This window comes from Callithrix jacchus, chromosome 3 (genome assembly GCF_049354715.1).
Source record: "Callithrix jacchus isolate 240 chromosome 3, calJac240_pri, whole genome shotgun sequence".
Classification (NCBI taxonomy): Eukaryota; Metazoa; Chordata; class Mammalia; order Primates; family Cebidae; genus Callithrix; species Callithrix jacchus.
The window spans coordinates 154,559,572-154,574,323 of NC_133504.1; the positions used below are offsets into that span (position 1 = coordinate 154,559,572).

Below are 14,752 nucleotides of genomic sequence, written 5' to 3' on the forward strand. Positions count from 1 at the left end.
GTTGCAAGTATCAATGGCTAATTTGTAAAGCTTACATTACTTCAAGTCGGTATAAATCTGAGAAAGTGTACAAACCTTCCATCTGCTTCCTTAGCTTTGGCATACTGCAAGTGGATCTTAGGAGAAGAAACGTGAGGCAGAAGATCACCAACTTTTGCCCTGGAGAGGTAGGTCCAGGAGAGCAATATGAGCACTATATTCCCTCCAAAAGTAGCTTGCTATAACCAAATGTTAGTTTTTAGGATTCGAAAACAGTTATTACTATTTTTCAAAAATCTTGGCTCCTGGTGGGGTGCAGTGACTCGACTCACGCCTGTAATCCCAGCACTTTGGGAGGCTGAGGTGGGCAAATCACCTGAGGTCAGTGGTTCAAGACCAGCCTGGCCAACATGGTAAAACCCTGTCTCTATTTAAAAAAAAAAATACAAAAATTAGCCAGGCACAGTGGCAGCACGCCCATAATCCCAGCTACTCAGGAGGCTGAGGCAAGAGAATGGCTCAACCCAGGAGGTGGAGGTTGCAGTGAGCTGAGATTGTGACACTGCACTCTAGCCTGGGCAACAGAGCAAGACTCCATCTCAAAAAAAAAAAAAAAAAAAAAAAAATTGGCTCCTATAGGTAAAAGCATATTTAATTACTTTTTCTCCTAACACCCACTCCACTCCCACCCTCAAGAGTAGGAAAATGATTAGTTCCTTAACTCTTTTAGGACAATAGGGTTTTTGTTTTTTCCTACTAATATATCTGATTAGGAATTTCTCTACACCAAACCAGGAGAATGTGCTATTCTTTGGAAAAAGAATTATTAACATGAACTTATCTAAGGAGAGCTAAAGAGAGGAAGGGCAGGTCTAGACAGGGAAACTGAATGGACAGGGAGAACACATGACAAGGAGGCAAGTGGGGAGACCCAGGGACACATTCATTTACAATCCTGTCCAGAAACAAACTGCAGGCAACTCTCACCAATTCTTAGAGCGGATGTAAACAGATGCTGCTTTGTCATAGTAGTGACCTTTTTCATACAGTTGGGCTGCTTCTGAAAATTGCTAAAATAATACAGGATTGTTAAAATACTAGGTTATTATGTATAAAAGAACACATGAATATTGATGCAGAGAAAAGAAGACCTTCATATTCTCCAATATGGCTCCACAGTCTCTTTTTAGGACCCTGCTGGGATGCTTGAGGGCTTGGTTAACCCCTCGACGTATGTCCCCCATTCTTATGGACATCTGGGCCACTCCAGCCAGACAAGCTTCATCATGCTCCTGCAATCACAAGGCAAATACTAACAAATCAGATTCTAACTTAACATGATATGTTTAAGACAGAACAATGAATTTAACTCTAAAATGAGTCCAAAGCTTATGGGGTTTACTTTTATTTTTTCAGAGAAGTCTCATGGTTTTAAAATAACACTTGGGTCTTTTTTAAACCACCTATTACAAAATTATTTTTTGTTCTGTGGAAGTCTAGATCAACTTTATGCTTAAGACAAAAGTTTTACTATCCCTTGTCTTTTTGGTATAAATTTTTATGTAAGAAGTAATATACTGGCTGTATAGCATGAATGCTATGAATAAAATTAAGAAGAAAATCATTTATCAAATTGAAGATTTCTCTATGAGGCATAATTAAACATAAAAACTTTCTTTAGTAATTGTTAAATTCATTAAAGATACCAAAGGCAGCTAAAGAACTTATCAAATAACTAATCTCTACTAGTAAAATGTAATGTCAGATTGTATTTTATCTAAAGCAGCATGTCTTGTAAAACTTTCTGTGATGACAGAAAGGTTCTGTATCTGACCTGTCCCATATGTTAGCTACTGGGCATTTGAAATAGGGCTAGTGCAACAGAGGAATTGAATTTTAAATTTTATTTAATTTTAAATAATTTAAGTAGACACATGTGGCTAGCAGTTACTGTATTTGACAGTACAGATAAAGAATGAACTAAAATTAATATAGCCAGATAAAGAAAATGTCAAAAACCCAAGAGATAAACGAGCAAAGGATTTGATCAGACAATTCATTAAAAAAATACAAGTGGAGGCAGACACAGTGGCTCACGCCTGTAATCCCAGCACTTTGGGAGGCCGAGACAGGTGGATCATGAGGTCAGGAGTTCAAGACCAAGATGGTGAAACCTGTCTCTACTAAAAATACAGAAATTAGTCGGGCATGGTGGTGCGTGCCTATAATTCCAGCTACTCAGGAGGCTGAGGCAGGAGAATCACTTGAACCTGGGAGGTGGAGGTTGCAGTGAGCTGAGATTTCGCCACTGCACTCCAGCCTGGCAACAGAGTGAGACTCCGTCCCAAAAAAAAAAAAAAAAAATACAAGTGGAACCAAAATATAATTGACCAATAAATAAATAAAAACATGCTCTACTTCACCAATAATCAAATATACATAAAGTATCTTTTTTTGCTTATAAAATTGGTAGAGATAAAATAAGTGATAACATTCAGTTTTGCTGAGAATGTGGGGGAAGGGACGCTATCATACATGGAGAGCCTGTGTGAATTACTACAATTTCTTTTGAACAGCAATTGAGCAATGTCAAAAATGAAAAGTACACTTTACGACCTAGATATCCCACTTATAAGAAAATATTCTTCAGAAATACTATCATTGGTAGCTAAAGATACATGTACTAGGTAGAATATTCACTTCAGTGATTTAAAAAATTAATTTTTTACTTTTTATTTTTAATTTTAAAAAGTTTTTTTTTTTTTTTTAAAGAGACTGGGTCTTGCTCTATTGCCTAGGCTGGAGGGCAGTGATGTGATGCTACCACACCCAGCGAATTTTTTACTTAGAAATTTGTAGAGATGAGCCAGGTGCAGTGGCTCAAGCCTATTATTGAAGCACTTTGGGAGGCCAAGGTGGGTGGATCACTTGAGGCCAGGAGTTCAAGAGCAGCCTGGTTAACACGGCGAAACCACGTGTCTACTAAAAATGCAAAAATTAGCCAAACATGATAGCACATGCCTGTAATCTCAGCTACTTGGGAGGCTGAGGTATGAGAATCACTTGAACCTGGGAAGTAAAGGTTGCAGTTAGCCAGGATTGCACCACTACACTCCAGCCTGGGCAACACAGTGAGAGACTGTTTCCAAAAGAAAAATAAACAAATAAATTTGTAGAGATGGGGGTCTTGCTTTGTTGTCCAGGCTCGTCTTGAACTTCTGGTGTCAAATATTCTTCCCACCTTGGCCTCCCAAAGTGTTGGTATTACTAGCATGAGCCATTGTGTCTGGCTTGCAGTATTTCTGATGATAGAAAAAGTCCCACAACAATATTTCAATAGGGTAGTGGATAAAAAAAAAATTACAGTATATCCAAACAATGGAATATTAGAATCTCTTAAAAGATTAAGACAGGCTGGGTATGGTGGCTCACGCCTGTAATCCCAGTGCTTAGGGAGGCTAAGGAGAAAGGATGGCTTGAGGTCAGGAGTTTGACGCTTCAATAAACTACGATTATGCCACTACATGCCAGCCTGGGAGACAAGAGTGAGACCCTGTCTCTACTAAAATAAAAATAAAAAAATTATATGGCCATGGTGGCATGTACCAGTAGTCCCACCTAATATGGAGGCTGGGACAGGAGGATCACTTGAGCCAGGAATGAGGCTGTAGTGAGCTATGATCCTACCACTGCATTCAGCGTGTGCAATAGAATGAGACCCCGTCTCAAAAAAAAGATTGAGACAGATTCATATGTATTGATTTGGAAAGGTCATGAAGAAAGCAAATTGCTGCATTGCACAGACGGAATTCTCTATGATCTTTGCTGAGTGAATGGAAATGAATGATTTCATTTTTGGTAAAAAGAAAAAAAACCATATTATACGTATGCTTAGAAGAGCTTCTGGATGGAAATATATAAAATCATTAACAGTAGTTAACGGATGTGGATGGAGGAGAGAATATTGGACCTTTTTTTTTTTTTTTTTTTTTTGAGATGGAGTCTCCCTCCTGTCACCCAGGCTGGAATGCAATGGTGGAATCTTAGCTCACTTCAATCTCTGCCTCCCGGGTTCAAGTGATTCTCCTGCCTCAGCTTCCTGAGTAGCTGGGATTATAGGCATGTGCCACCACACGTGACTAATTTTGTATTTTTAGTAGAGATGGGGTTAACCAGGTTGGCCAGGCTGGTCTCTGACTCCTGACCTAAGATGATCCGCTGGCCTCAGCCTCCCAAAGTTCTGGGATTACCAGCATGAGCCACCATGCCTGGCCCTGGACTCACTTTTTTTTTGAAACAGAGTCTCACTCTATTGCGTAGGCTGCAGTGCAATGGCTCAATCTCGGCTCACCGCAACTTTCGCCTTCTGGGTTCAAGTGATTCTCCCTGCCTCAGCCTCCTGAGTAGCTGGGATTACAGGTGTCCACCACCACAGCTGGGTGATTTTTGTATTTTCAGTAGAGATGGGGTTTCACCATGTTAGCCAGGCTGGCCTGGACTCACTTTTCATGTTAACATATTTTGGTGATTTTTTTCAAATTAGCTATCATGAGGTTGTATTACTTTTGTAATAAAAATGATACATTAAAACAGAAAGTAAAATGATTTTCAACCTTTACAAGATACCACCTAACTACAAAAGAGCAATTGTTACTATGAATCTTAGCTTTTTTTTTGAGATGGCATCTCACTCTGTGGCCCAGGATGGAGTGCAATGGCTCGAGCTCAGCTCACTGCAACCTCCACCTCCTGGGTTCAAATGATTCTCCTGCCTCAGCCTCCTAAGTAGCTGGTTACAGGCATGTGCCATCATGCCCGGCTAATTTTTGTATTTTTAGTAGAGACAGGGTTTCACCATGTTGGTCAGGCTGATCTCGAACTCCTGACCTCATGATCCACCCTCCTCGGCCTCCCAAACTGCTGGGAGTACAGGCGTGAGCTACTGCTCTTAGCCTAAATCTTAGCTAGAATTCTGGGATGGGAAAATGAAGTAGCACAGTGGGTCATGCTTTCCAGGGTCATCTTAAAAGATATAGCGTGAGAAAGAAATCAAAGTACAAACTTTTATGGATTGGGAATTCACTTTCAAAATGATTACTGAAATTTTTAAAAAGAGCAAAAGGAAAAACTTTATGAAAATCATAGCTTGTAAGTAAGAAAGGATAAAAATCTTATTCCCAACTTCAATTAGACTTATATTAAGAATGTAAAACTTATCAGACTGATAAAAATATTGTCACTGTCAGTTTTTAAAAGCTTAAAGTGTTTCAGCCTTTCCTTGGAAGGTTGTTAGTAAACTGAAAAAAAAAGGCTCACCTGCTAGATACTAAATACAATACAAATAAGACCATGATTTTTAAAAATGAAACTGAAAATGAACCCAGAGATAATTGGGCATATCTTATCTTTATCCAAGGTTACCTTATTATCACCTGTTATTCCTTTCTCATAGTGAGCCAAAGCATTTACATAATCACCCCTGAAAGAAAAATAAGAGTACATTTTAATACATATTTTAGAATTTTACTTACATATACCAGATTTTTTCCTTTTTTTAAAAATGAGACAGGGTCTCACTCTGTTGCCCACGCTGGAGTCCAGTGGCGCAATCATAGCTCACTGTAGACCTAACCTCACTGGCTCAAGTGATCCTCCAGCCTCAGCCTCCTGAGTAGTTGAGACTACAGGCATGCGCCACCATGCCTGCCAAATTTTTAAAAAAATATTTTGCAGAGACAAGGTCTGACTATGTTGCCAAAGCTGGTCTTGAACTCAAATGATCTATAACCTTGGCCTCCCAAGGTGCTGGGATTACAGGCTTAACCCACTAGGGAGTAATAGACCAATTTACAAATATAAGATATACAAGATAATCTTTGTTACTAAGATGCTTAAGCTCACAAAAGATGTGGAACACAACAGATGCATTCTTTCAAAGTGCATTCCTTCATTATCTTGCTATTTCAAAAGTAATTATAAGCTGGGTTACGCTATACAGTAAGACACTAACTGTGTGGTATGCTAGGCATTTTGAAGAGCTACATTAATTTTCTTTTTAAATTCCAGGGTACATGTGCAGGATATGCAGGTTTGTTACATAGGTAAATGTGTCCCATGGTGGTTTGCTGCACCTATCAACCCATTACCTAAGTATTAAGCCTAGCATGTGTTAGCTATTTTTTCGGATAAGGAGCTACAGTAATTTTACTGGATACTTTTGGTTATTTCATTTGGGGCACTAAATGACAATCATGTGACCATAAAATGCATTTTTTTCCCAAAGGCCCAATATTTACAAGAATATATATTGAGACAATTTGGAGGGCTGTCAATTTGTTAAGGGTAGAAGTGGAGAAATACATTGGGGATTACAGTACTGAGGGCTCTTGTTCTTACACTGAGAAAAAGTATTAATATATGACATAAATAATATTTCCTTCCTGTGACTGATGCTAACATGGATCTGCATATACAGAAGACTTTAAAATTTTTAATTTATATATATGTGTATATTTTTTGAGACACAGTCTCACTCTGTCGCCCAGGCTGGAGTGCAGTGGTGCGATCTCAGCTCACTGCAACCTCTGCTTCCTGGGTTCAAGCAATTGTCCTGCCTCAGCCTCCCAAGTAGCTGGGACTACAGGCATGTGCCACTGTGCCCAGCTAATTTTTTGTATTTTTAGTAGAGACAGGGTTTCACCACGTTAGCCAGAATGGTCTCGATCTCCTGACCTAGTGATTAGCCTGCCTCAGCCTCCCAAAGGGCTGGGATTACAGGCGTGAGCCACTGCACCCAGCTCAATTTATTTTTATGTTTGGGACAAATGATTCAGTGATTTGCCTAAGATATTTTTTGGGATCCCTCTTCCTCCAAGAAACTATCACCTCCAGAATAAATGAATCAGCTCTGAAATGGCATGATTTAAGATCTATGTTATCACTACTTTATCGGCTTAGGCAAATTATTAAACCTCTCAGCCTCATTCACTCTCCTTATCTATTAACGTACAGGGACATTTTTGGAAAAGCTGTTCTGCAATTGAGAACTTTCTTTTGGCCAGCCTAGGACTTTACAGTCAGCAATGTTCCTAAGTGGAAATTTCTAATATGGACCTGATTACATAACTGAGCTGGGATGTTTCCTGAGAATAGGAATCAACTGAGTTGACAGTTCCTCCCACAGGAGCCTGAGGTTTTCCTTGGGCAAGCTAAATGAATTCTTCCGAACTCTCATTTTATTTTTATGTTATTTTAGCTCACTGGATTATTTATTATTTTATTTTGAAGCTCTCATATGGAACTAGCTCATTAATTTAATCCCAGACTTTAGTAAGTTAAATCCCACTCAGACTTGATAGACGGGTCCTGCTTTGACCTAATCATGGTCTTGGATGCATAATGAAACAGACTGTTGAAACTGAACACAGGCCTAGGGTCTTAAGTGTCAAAGTCAGTAGCTGGTGGCTACTCAGGTATTGATGACAATCCACCATACCTAGGTTAGTTCCTATTATCACAAGGAAATTCCTTCAGACTGTTGGGGCTGGGGTGTGTGTACGTTAGGGTCCAAAGATCTGCATACAAATATCAGTGAAAACTTTGAGCATCAGTGGCTTTATGGTCAAGTGGTGAGCAGAAAGGGTTAGAAACAACAACATACAGGCTTTCAACTGATCTCAGTTCATCTGACCATAATGAGACAAGTTTGAGAATTTGTTATAAAACTTCAGTTTTCCTGAAAGAAGTGAAAATCGGAGTGTTCTGAGTGGTCCCAGGGCTCACTGTGGTGTCTGTACTCTGACAGGACATGGTGGATCTGGGCTCACTGCAACCTCCACCCCGCCCCCAGGTTCAAGTGATTCTCCTGCTTCAGCCTCCTAAGTAGCTGGGATTACAGGTTCTTAGCACAGAAATTTTAGAAGTTTTCTTCTTTTCTTCTTAGCACAGAAGTTTCATATTCTAAGACTCAGTCATCCTCAGGATGCAGATAGAAGGCCAGGGCACTGGGGCCGTGTCTCTTATCTTATGTTCTAAGAGTCTAACATGCATTTTTTGGTATATGCATTTATAAGAAACAGAAATGTGGCAAACTGAAATCAAGATTAATTACGAAGAAATAAAATCTCGGCCAGGCGCAGTGGCTCATGCCTGTAATTCCAGCACTTTGGGAGGCCGAGGGTGGTGTATCATAGGAGTTCAAGACCAGCCTGGCCCAGATGGTGAAACCCTGTCTCTACTAAAAATACAAAAATTAGCCAGGTGTGGTGGCAGGCACCTGTAATCCCAGCTACTCAGGAGGCTGAAGCAGGAGAATCACTTGAACCTGGGGGTGGGGCGGAGGTTACAGTGAGCCCAGATCACACCATTGTACTCCAGCCTGGGTGACACTCTGTCTTAAAAGAAAAAAAAAGAAGAAATAAAATCTCTAAAACGTTTTTAATCTGTAGAATAGAAAATCTGAAATAAGATTTCATGGTTAGAAATAAAACGGTACTTCTTTTTTTGAGACAGGGTCTTGCTCCACTGCCTAGGCTGGTATGTAATGGTGTGATCACAGCTCACAGCAGCCTCAACCTTCTGGGCTCAAGTGATCGTCCCACCTCAGCCTCTTTAATAGCTGGGACTACAGTCACAGTGACCCCAGGCCTGGTAACTTTTATTTCATTTTTTGGTAGAGACAAGTTCTCATTATGTTGCCTAGGCTGGTCTCAAACTCCTGATCTCAAGCAGTCTTCCTGCCTTGGCCTCTCAAAGTGCTAGGATTATAGGCATGAGCCACCATGGCTGGTCCAAAGAGTACTTTCTGAGAGAATAACTCCTGCAACATGGATTTGTGTGTCAGAATTCTCAATGACTCCAAAGTCTGTATGACAGCAAGGTAGAACTAGGTAAAAATGTTTTTAGAAAAAAAATCAAGGGTTACAGCTATATTTTCTTTGTTTAAAGAGTAATCATTTTTCATATTTTAGTATTTTTGAATGTTGGAATATATAATAATAAATGTCAAAAGAAATTGTCTGGTTGTCATTACACATACATGTATGAACTTATATTTGCAAATAAATTATTCATTTATTTTCTCTGCAGATATTTGCATTGGTAGAACCAACCACGGCTGAATGTCAACTTAAAACTGGATCCTAAATGCCTCTAAAATTACACTTTGATGAAACGCTACAATACAAAGATATAGTCTGTCAATTAAGACTATTGACAATTAAGAGGGTCTAGCAATTAAGAACACTACAAAATCCTACAGTTCTCAGAATAGATGATGGAATTTCCAAAGGTAAGAGACATTTGTGACTCCTAGTCATGCATCATAAAGGACTATCACTCAAGCACTCAGTATCCTCCTGGGAGGAGTTTTTGGCTTGAATTGCAACACCAACTGTCTAATTTTCATACACATGCAACTCAAAAGGGAAAAAACTATAACTAAAAACATCATTTAGTTAAAAACATTATGTGTGATGTACAAGTGCAGGTCTTTGCATGCATATACTGGGTAGTGGTAGTATATGCATGCTTTTAGTGTAGCCATACTGGAATAGTGAACACTGTACCCAGTGGGTAATTTTTCAACCCTCATCCACCCTCCCACTTTTTGGAGTCTCTGCTGTCTATTATTCCTCTCTCTATGTCCTTGTGTACCCATGGTTGAGCTCCCATTTATGAGTGAGAACATGGAGTATTTGACTTTCTGAGTTAATTACCTTTGGCCTCCAGTTCCATCCATGTTGCCACAAAAGATACAATTCATACTTTTTTTTAAATGGCTGAGTAGTATTCTATGGTGTGTGTGCCTGTGTGTGTGTGTATATATGTCTGTGTGTCTGTATACCACATTTTCTTTCTCTAATGCCCCAATGATGGACACTTAGGTTGATTCCTTAGTTTCGCTATTATGAATCGTGTTGCAGTAAACATACGAGTACAGGTATGTTTTTGATATAATGATTTCTTTCCCTTTGGGTAAGCACTCATCAGTGGGATTGCTGGGTCGAATGGTAGTTCTACTTTTAGTTCTTTGAGAAATCTCCATACTGTTTTCCATAAAAGTTCTACTAATTTACATTCCTATTAACAGTATATAAGCATTCCCTTTTCTCCACATCCTTACCAACATTTATTATTTTTAGACTCCTTAATAATAGCTATTCTGACTGGCATAAGATGGTATTTCATTGTGATTTTAATTTGCATTTCTCTGATGATTAATGATATTGAGCATTTTTTCATATGTTTGTTGGCTGCTTATATGTTTTCTTTTGAAAAAAATGTCTGCTTATGTCCTCTGCCCAATTTTTAATGGGGTTGTTTGCTTTTTTCTTGTTGAGTTGTGTGAGTTCCCTGCAGATTCTGGATATTTGCTCTTTGTTGGATGCACGTTTGTAATATTTTTCCCCATTCTGTAGGTTGTCTGTTTGCTCTGTTGATCGTTTCTTTTGCTGTGCAGAAGCCTTTTAGTTTATTTAAGTCCCTTTTGTCTACTTTTGTTAGAAAAAACTATAATTCTAAGCGAATAGAAAATGTAGACCAAACACTGGAGTTTTTCACTATGGTTTGAAATTACAGAGCAAATCTTCAAAGTGTTAAAGGAGGTCAGGACCATGAACATAGTTGGAAAAGCAGCGTGATGCTATGCATAGTTGCTGATGGCCATATATAATTAAAAATAATATGTAGTGGCTCATGCTTATAATCCTAGCACTTTGGGAGGCTGAGTTGGGAGGATCACTTGAGCCCAGGAGACCAGCCTGATCAAGATGGTGAGACCCTAGCTCTCTAAAAATAAAAAAAATAAAAAATTAGCCAGGCATCGTGGTGCCCAGCCACTCAGGAGGTTGAGATGGGAGGATCACTTGAGCACAAGAGTGTGAGGCTGCAGTGAGCTATGATCACACCACAGCACTCTGGCCTTGGTAACAGAGAGAGATCCTGTCTCTAATAATAATAATAATAATAACAACAATAATATTTAGATTCTAAATGCAGAAACAGCTTAGATCCAGACTTAGATTTTGATGCCGAAAACTTCAAGTGGATAATGCATGGATAAGATGTCATTAGTTAGAAAAAACATTTTCAGATATACAGTTAATATAGTTTTTTCCTTAAAAAGAAATTATTAAACCAATGGAAAGCTTATCATTAATGGAAGTTTCAAACTGAAGATATTTTCAGTTATTAGCTACTGACTGGAATGTATAAAAACAAGACTTACGTGAATTCAAGCTGAATAGCATATTCTTTTGATATAAAAGGTATCTGGTCTGGGGCCAAACGCTTTGCCAGTTGTAGAGCACTGTCCCAATGCTGTAAATCCCTTCTCATCTGTTAAGAAGAGAAAGGCCTTAATTTCAAATGAGCAAAATTATTTTGCAAAGTTACTGCAAAGAGCCAGTTTTAATAAAACTAATTACAAAATCTTTTTGTTTAAATAACAAAGCTTGAACTTTACAATGAGAATATATTACTATATCATGCATTCTCAGTAAGGTTGATAGACTTGTGAGGGAGGCAAAAACTGATTCTTGGAGGGGCCAAAAAGTCTTAGCTATTACAACGGTTTGTGGCCCTCCAAAACTCACTCTTACCTAACAAAATCTTAGTCCTTAGTATTTAATTTTTCTCAGCAGGGAGTAATCAAATTAACTTAATCAATTAAATTAAGGTTAATTTTTATCTTTAGAAGGTGGTGATTTTAAAAAGTTGAGAACACACACAAAAAAAAGAATAAGCAAAACAACAACAACAAAAACAAACAAAAAAATAAAAAGTTGAGAACACTTTGCTATAGGAATTTGTGTGTTTTTCTTAGAAAATCTGAAGCTGGGCCGGGCGCGGAGGCTCACGCCTATAATCCCAGCACTTTGGGAGGCCGAGGCGGGTGGATCATGAGGTCAAGAGATCGAGATCATCCTGGTCAAAATGGTGAAACCCTGTCTCTGCTAGAAATACAAAAAATTAGCTGGGCATGGTGGCGCATGCCTGTAGTCCCAGCTACTCAGGAGGCTGAGGAAGAAGAATTGCCTGAACCCATGAGGCGGAGGTTGCGGTGAGCCTAGATCAGGCCATTGCACTCCAGCCTGGGTAACGAGAGCGAAACTCCGTCTCAAAAAAAAAAAAAAAAAAAGAAAATCTGAAGCTATATCACAACATGAGTAATAGCAAAAAACATGAGTAATAGCAAACATAACTAAAATGTAAATGTCTTTCTTCCTAGTTCCTGTGGTCTTTTATCTATGCCTTGTACATAATTCCAAGTATAAACTAATCATTAAAGAATTTTTTTGAAGTTCATTCCTCACTTCATAAACAATAATAGCTAACATTTTTCAAGTGTTATTATCAGCCAGATACTGTTCTAGGGGATTAGTTTATCTTTCATGACTACCCTTTTGCAATGTATTAACACTTTCTTGTATCCATTTTAGAGATCCAGAAACTGCGGCAGAGAGAGGCTTGTCTGTACATTAGGCTGCACAACTAGTACATGACAGAGCTGGGCAGTAGGGCTCTGCCTCTGAACTCTTTAACTGGTTAACTCATCAGCTTTCAAAGTGAGCTTACAGAGTAATCACCCCTCTCCATTAACAATTCATTACCTCAAATCCTTTCCAAGTCTAGCCACACATGAAAAGTGCCCACAGCTAAATGCAGAGAACTTAAGATGACATCTTTCCCCACAGTCATTGCAGCCATATTCCTACTTCAGTGAGTACTAATCCAAGTTTTGAAAACTTCTCAGGCTGTCCCAATTAGCTTAAATAATACTGTAAAATTACCTAAATTTTTCTTAAAACAAAACTAATTTTAGTTCACTTCAAATTAAAAAACAAAAATTTGCTATAGAATGATTTGTAAAAGGAAAGTTGTAAAATTAATAACAAATGCTTTCAAAACAACCTCTTTTACATAGTTGTAGAAATGCCAGTTTCAGGTTGGGCATGGTGGCTCACACCTGTAATCCCAGCACTTTGGGAGGCTGAGGCGGGTGGATTGTCTGAGGTCAGGAGTTTGAGACCAACTGGCCAACACGGTGAAACCCTGTCTCTACCAAAAATACAAAAATTAGCTGGGCATTGTGGCAGACACCTGTAATCCCAGCTACTTGAGGCTGAGACAGGAGAATCACTCAACCTGGGAGGTGGAGGTTGCAGTGAGCCGAGGTCGCACCATTGCACTCCAGCCTGTCGACAAGAACGAAGCTGTCTCAAAAAAAAAAAAAAAAAGAAATGCCAGTTTCAGGTGAAATAATATTAATAATTATAATAGCTAATAATGTGTCTTTAGTATTGATTAAGCACTCAAAAGTCTTGCTCTCACTTTTAAATCTTTACAACTATCCCGTGGGCTAGGTATTGTTATTCCTACTTTAAAGAAATAGGATCTAGGGCTCAGAAAGGATAAATAACTTGTCGAAGGTTACACAGAGCTGGAATTTGAACCCAGACATGTCTGACTGTGAAGTCCATGCTCCTCACTGCCAGTCTGTATTGCCACATTTCCCTCCTTCCCTGCACTTGAACTAACTAGGTCTTTCATCCCGCTCTAGGCCCTCTCCTGCAATGCTCTCTGGGAAACCAGTGATGGTCCACTAGTCCTTAGCTCACCTCTTTAATACACAACAGAATTTCATACAATAAGGATAACTGTGCTTCAGTTTTCCCATCTGGAAAACAGAAAAAAACAATCCTACCTCATAGGACTGTAGTGAGGGTTAAATGAGTTAATATAAGTCCAGTGCTTAGAAAAGCACCTGGCCCGGGTGAGCACTCAATATACGGTGATATTTTTCCTTTATATGCTTTTTTAATTCATGCACTCTGTTTTCGTTGGACACATTTAGATTTCACTTGGTAATGTTATAATACCATGCAGTTTATACCTCCACAAAATGCAGAATAAACATATTTTTTTGAATTATGATTTTAATGATTATAATGGTTCATATTATAATTGATGAGTACTCAGGGGTTATTAAATGTATATGTTTGAATTTTAGGAAGGGGAAAGCTTGTAGTATCTAGGCTGAGAAATTTTAATTATACAGAAGAGGTGATCCTCCTTTGCATTTTCTTATGTTCTTTCCTTTTTTTGAGACCGAGTCTCACTCTGTCACCTAGGCTGGAGGGCAGTGGTGTAATCTTGGCTCACTGCAACCTCGGCCTCCCAGGTTCAAGGGATTCTCCTGCCTCAGCCTCCAAGTAGCTGGGATTATAGGCTTGCTGCAACCTCTGCCTTCCAGGTTCAAGCAATTTTCCTGTCTCAGTCTCTCGAGGAGCTGGGATTACAAGTGCATGCCACCACATCCAGCTAATTTCTGTATTTTTAGTTGAGATGAGGTTTCATCATGTTGGTCAGGCTGGTCTTGAACTCCTGACCTCAGGTGATCCACCCATCTTGGCCTCCCAAAGTGCTAGGATAACAGGCATGAGCCACTGCGCCTGGTGCCTATTTTCCCTCCCCTTTTCCCCACTAGATACCTCTTACACCATTTCCACTCTTATTTGCTGCCATACCTCCAGGGCGGCAATAGGACAGCTAGATGCAAGGTACAGGTCCTGAGCCAGGTTAAAATCGTTGGTAAACATGGCAAGATGTCCTGCCAAAAGATTTCGGTCCTCTATTCCCTACAAATAAAAGCAATTTTGATGAGAAGACATACAAGGGTTTAACTTTTTTTTTTTTAAGGACTTTGATCAGTAGTAAGTGGTGATGTTCTATCAACTCACTTGTTTAAGAATTAGGTAAGATTAAATGCAGA

The 14,752-nt window shown here is 39.1% G+C and overlaps 1 protein-coding gene across 5 annotated transcripts in view; it reads right to left on the reverse strand.

Moving 5' to 3' along the window:
• The window catches only part of WDR19 (WD repeat domain 19), a 109,502-nt gene that overhangs the window by 45,425 nt on the left and 49,325 nt on the right, over positions 1-14,752 (reverse strand). For all 5 annotated transcript variants that reach the window (XR_013533140.1, XM_078367377.1, XM_078367375.1 and 2 more), the window contains 6 exons: positions 14,508-14,618; positions 11,207-11,316; positions 5,401-5,458; positions 1,131-1,271; positions 967-1,049; positions 76-159 (listed from right to left, as the gene is read on the reverse strand). Coding sequence is in view for 4 of the 5 variants with exons in the window: in XM_078367377.1 (XP_078223503.1) it covers positions 76-159; positions 967-1,049; positions 1,131-1,271; positions 5,401-5,458; positions 11,207-11,316; positions 14,508-14,618 (587 nt within the window). In the remaining variant the exon portion in view is untranslated. The remainder of the gene's footprint in view (positions 1-75; positions 160-966; positions 1,050-1,130; positions 1,272-5,400; positions 5,459-11,206; positions 11,317-14,507; positions 14,619-14,752) is intronic.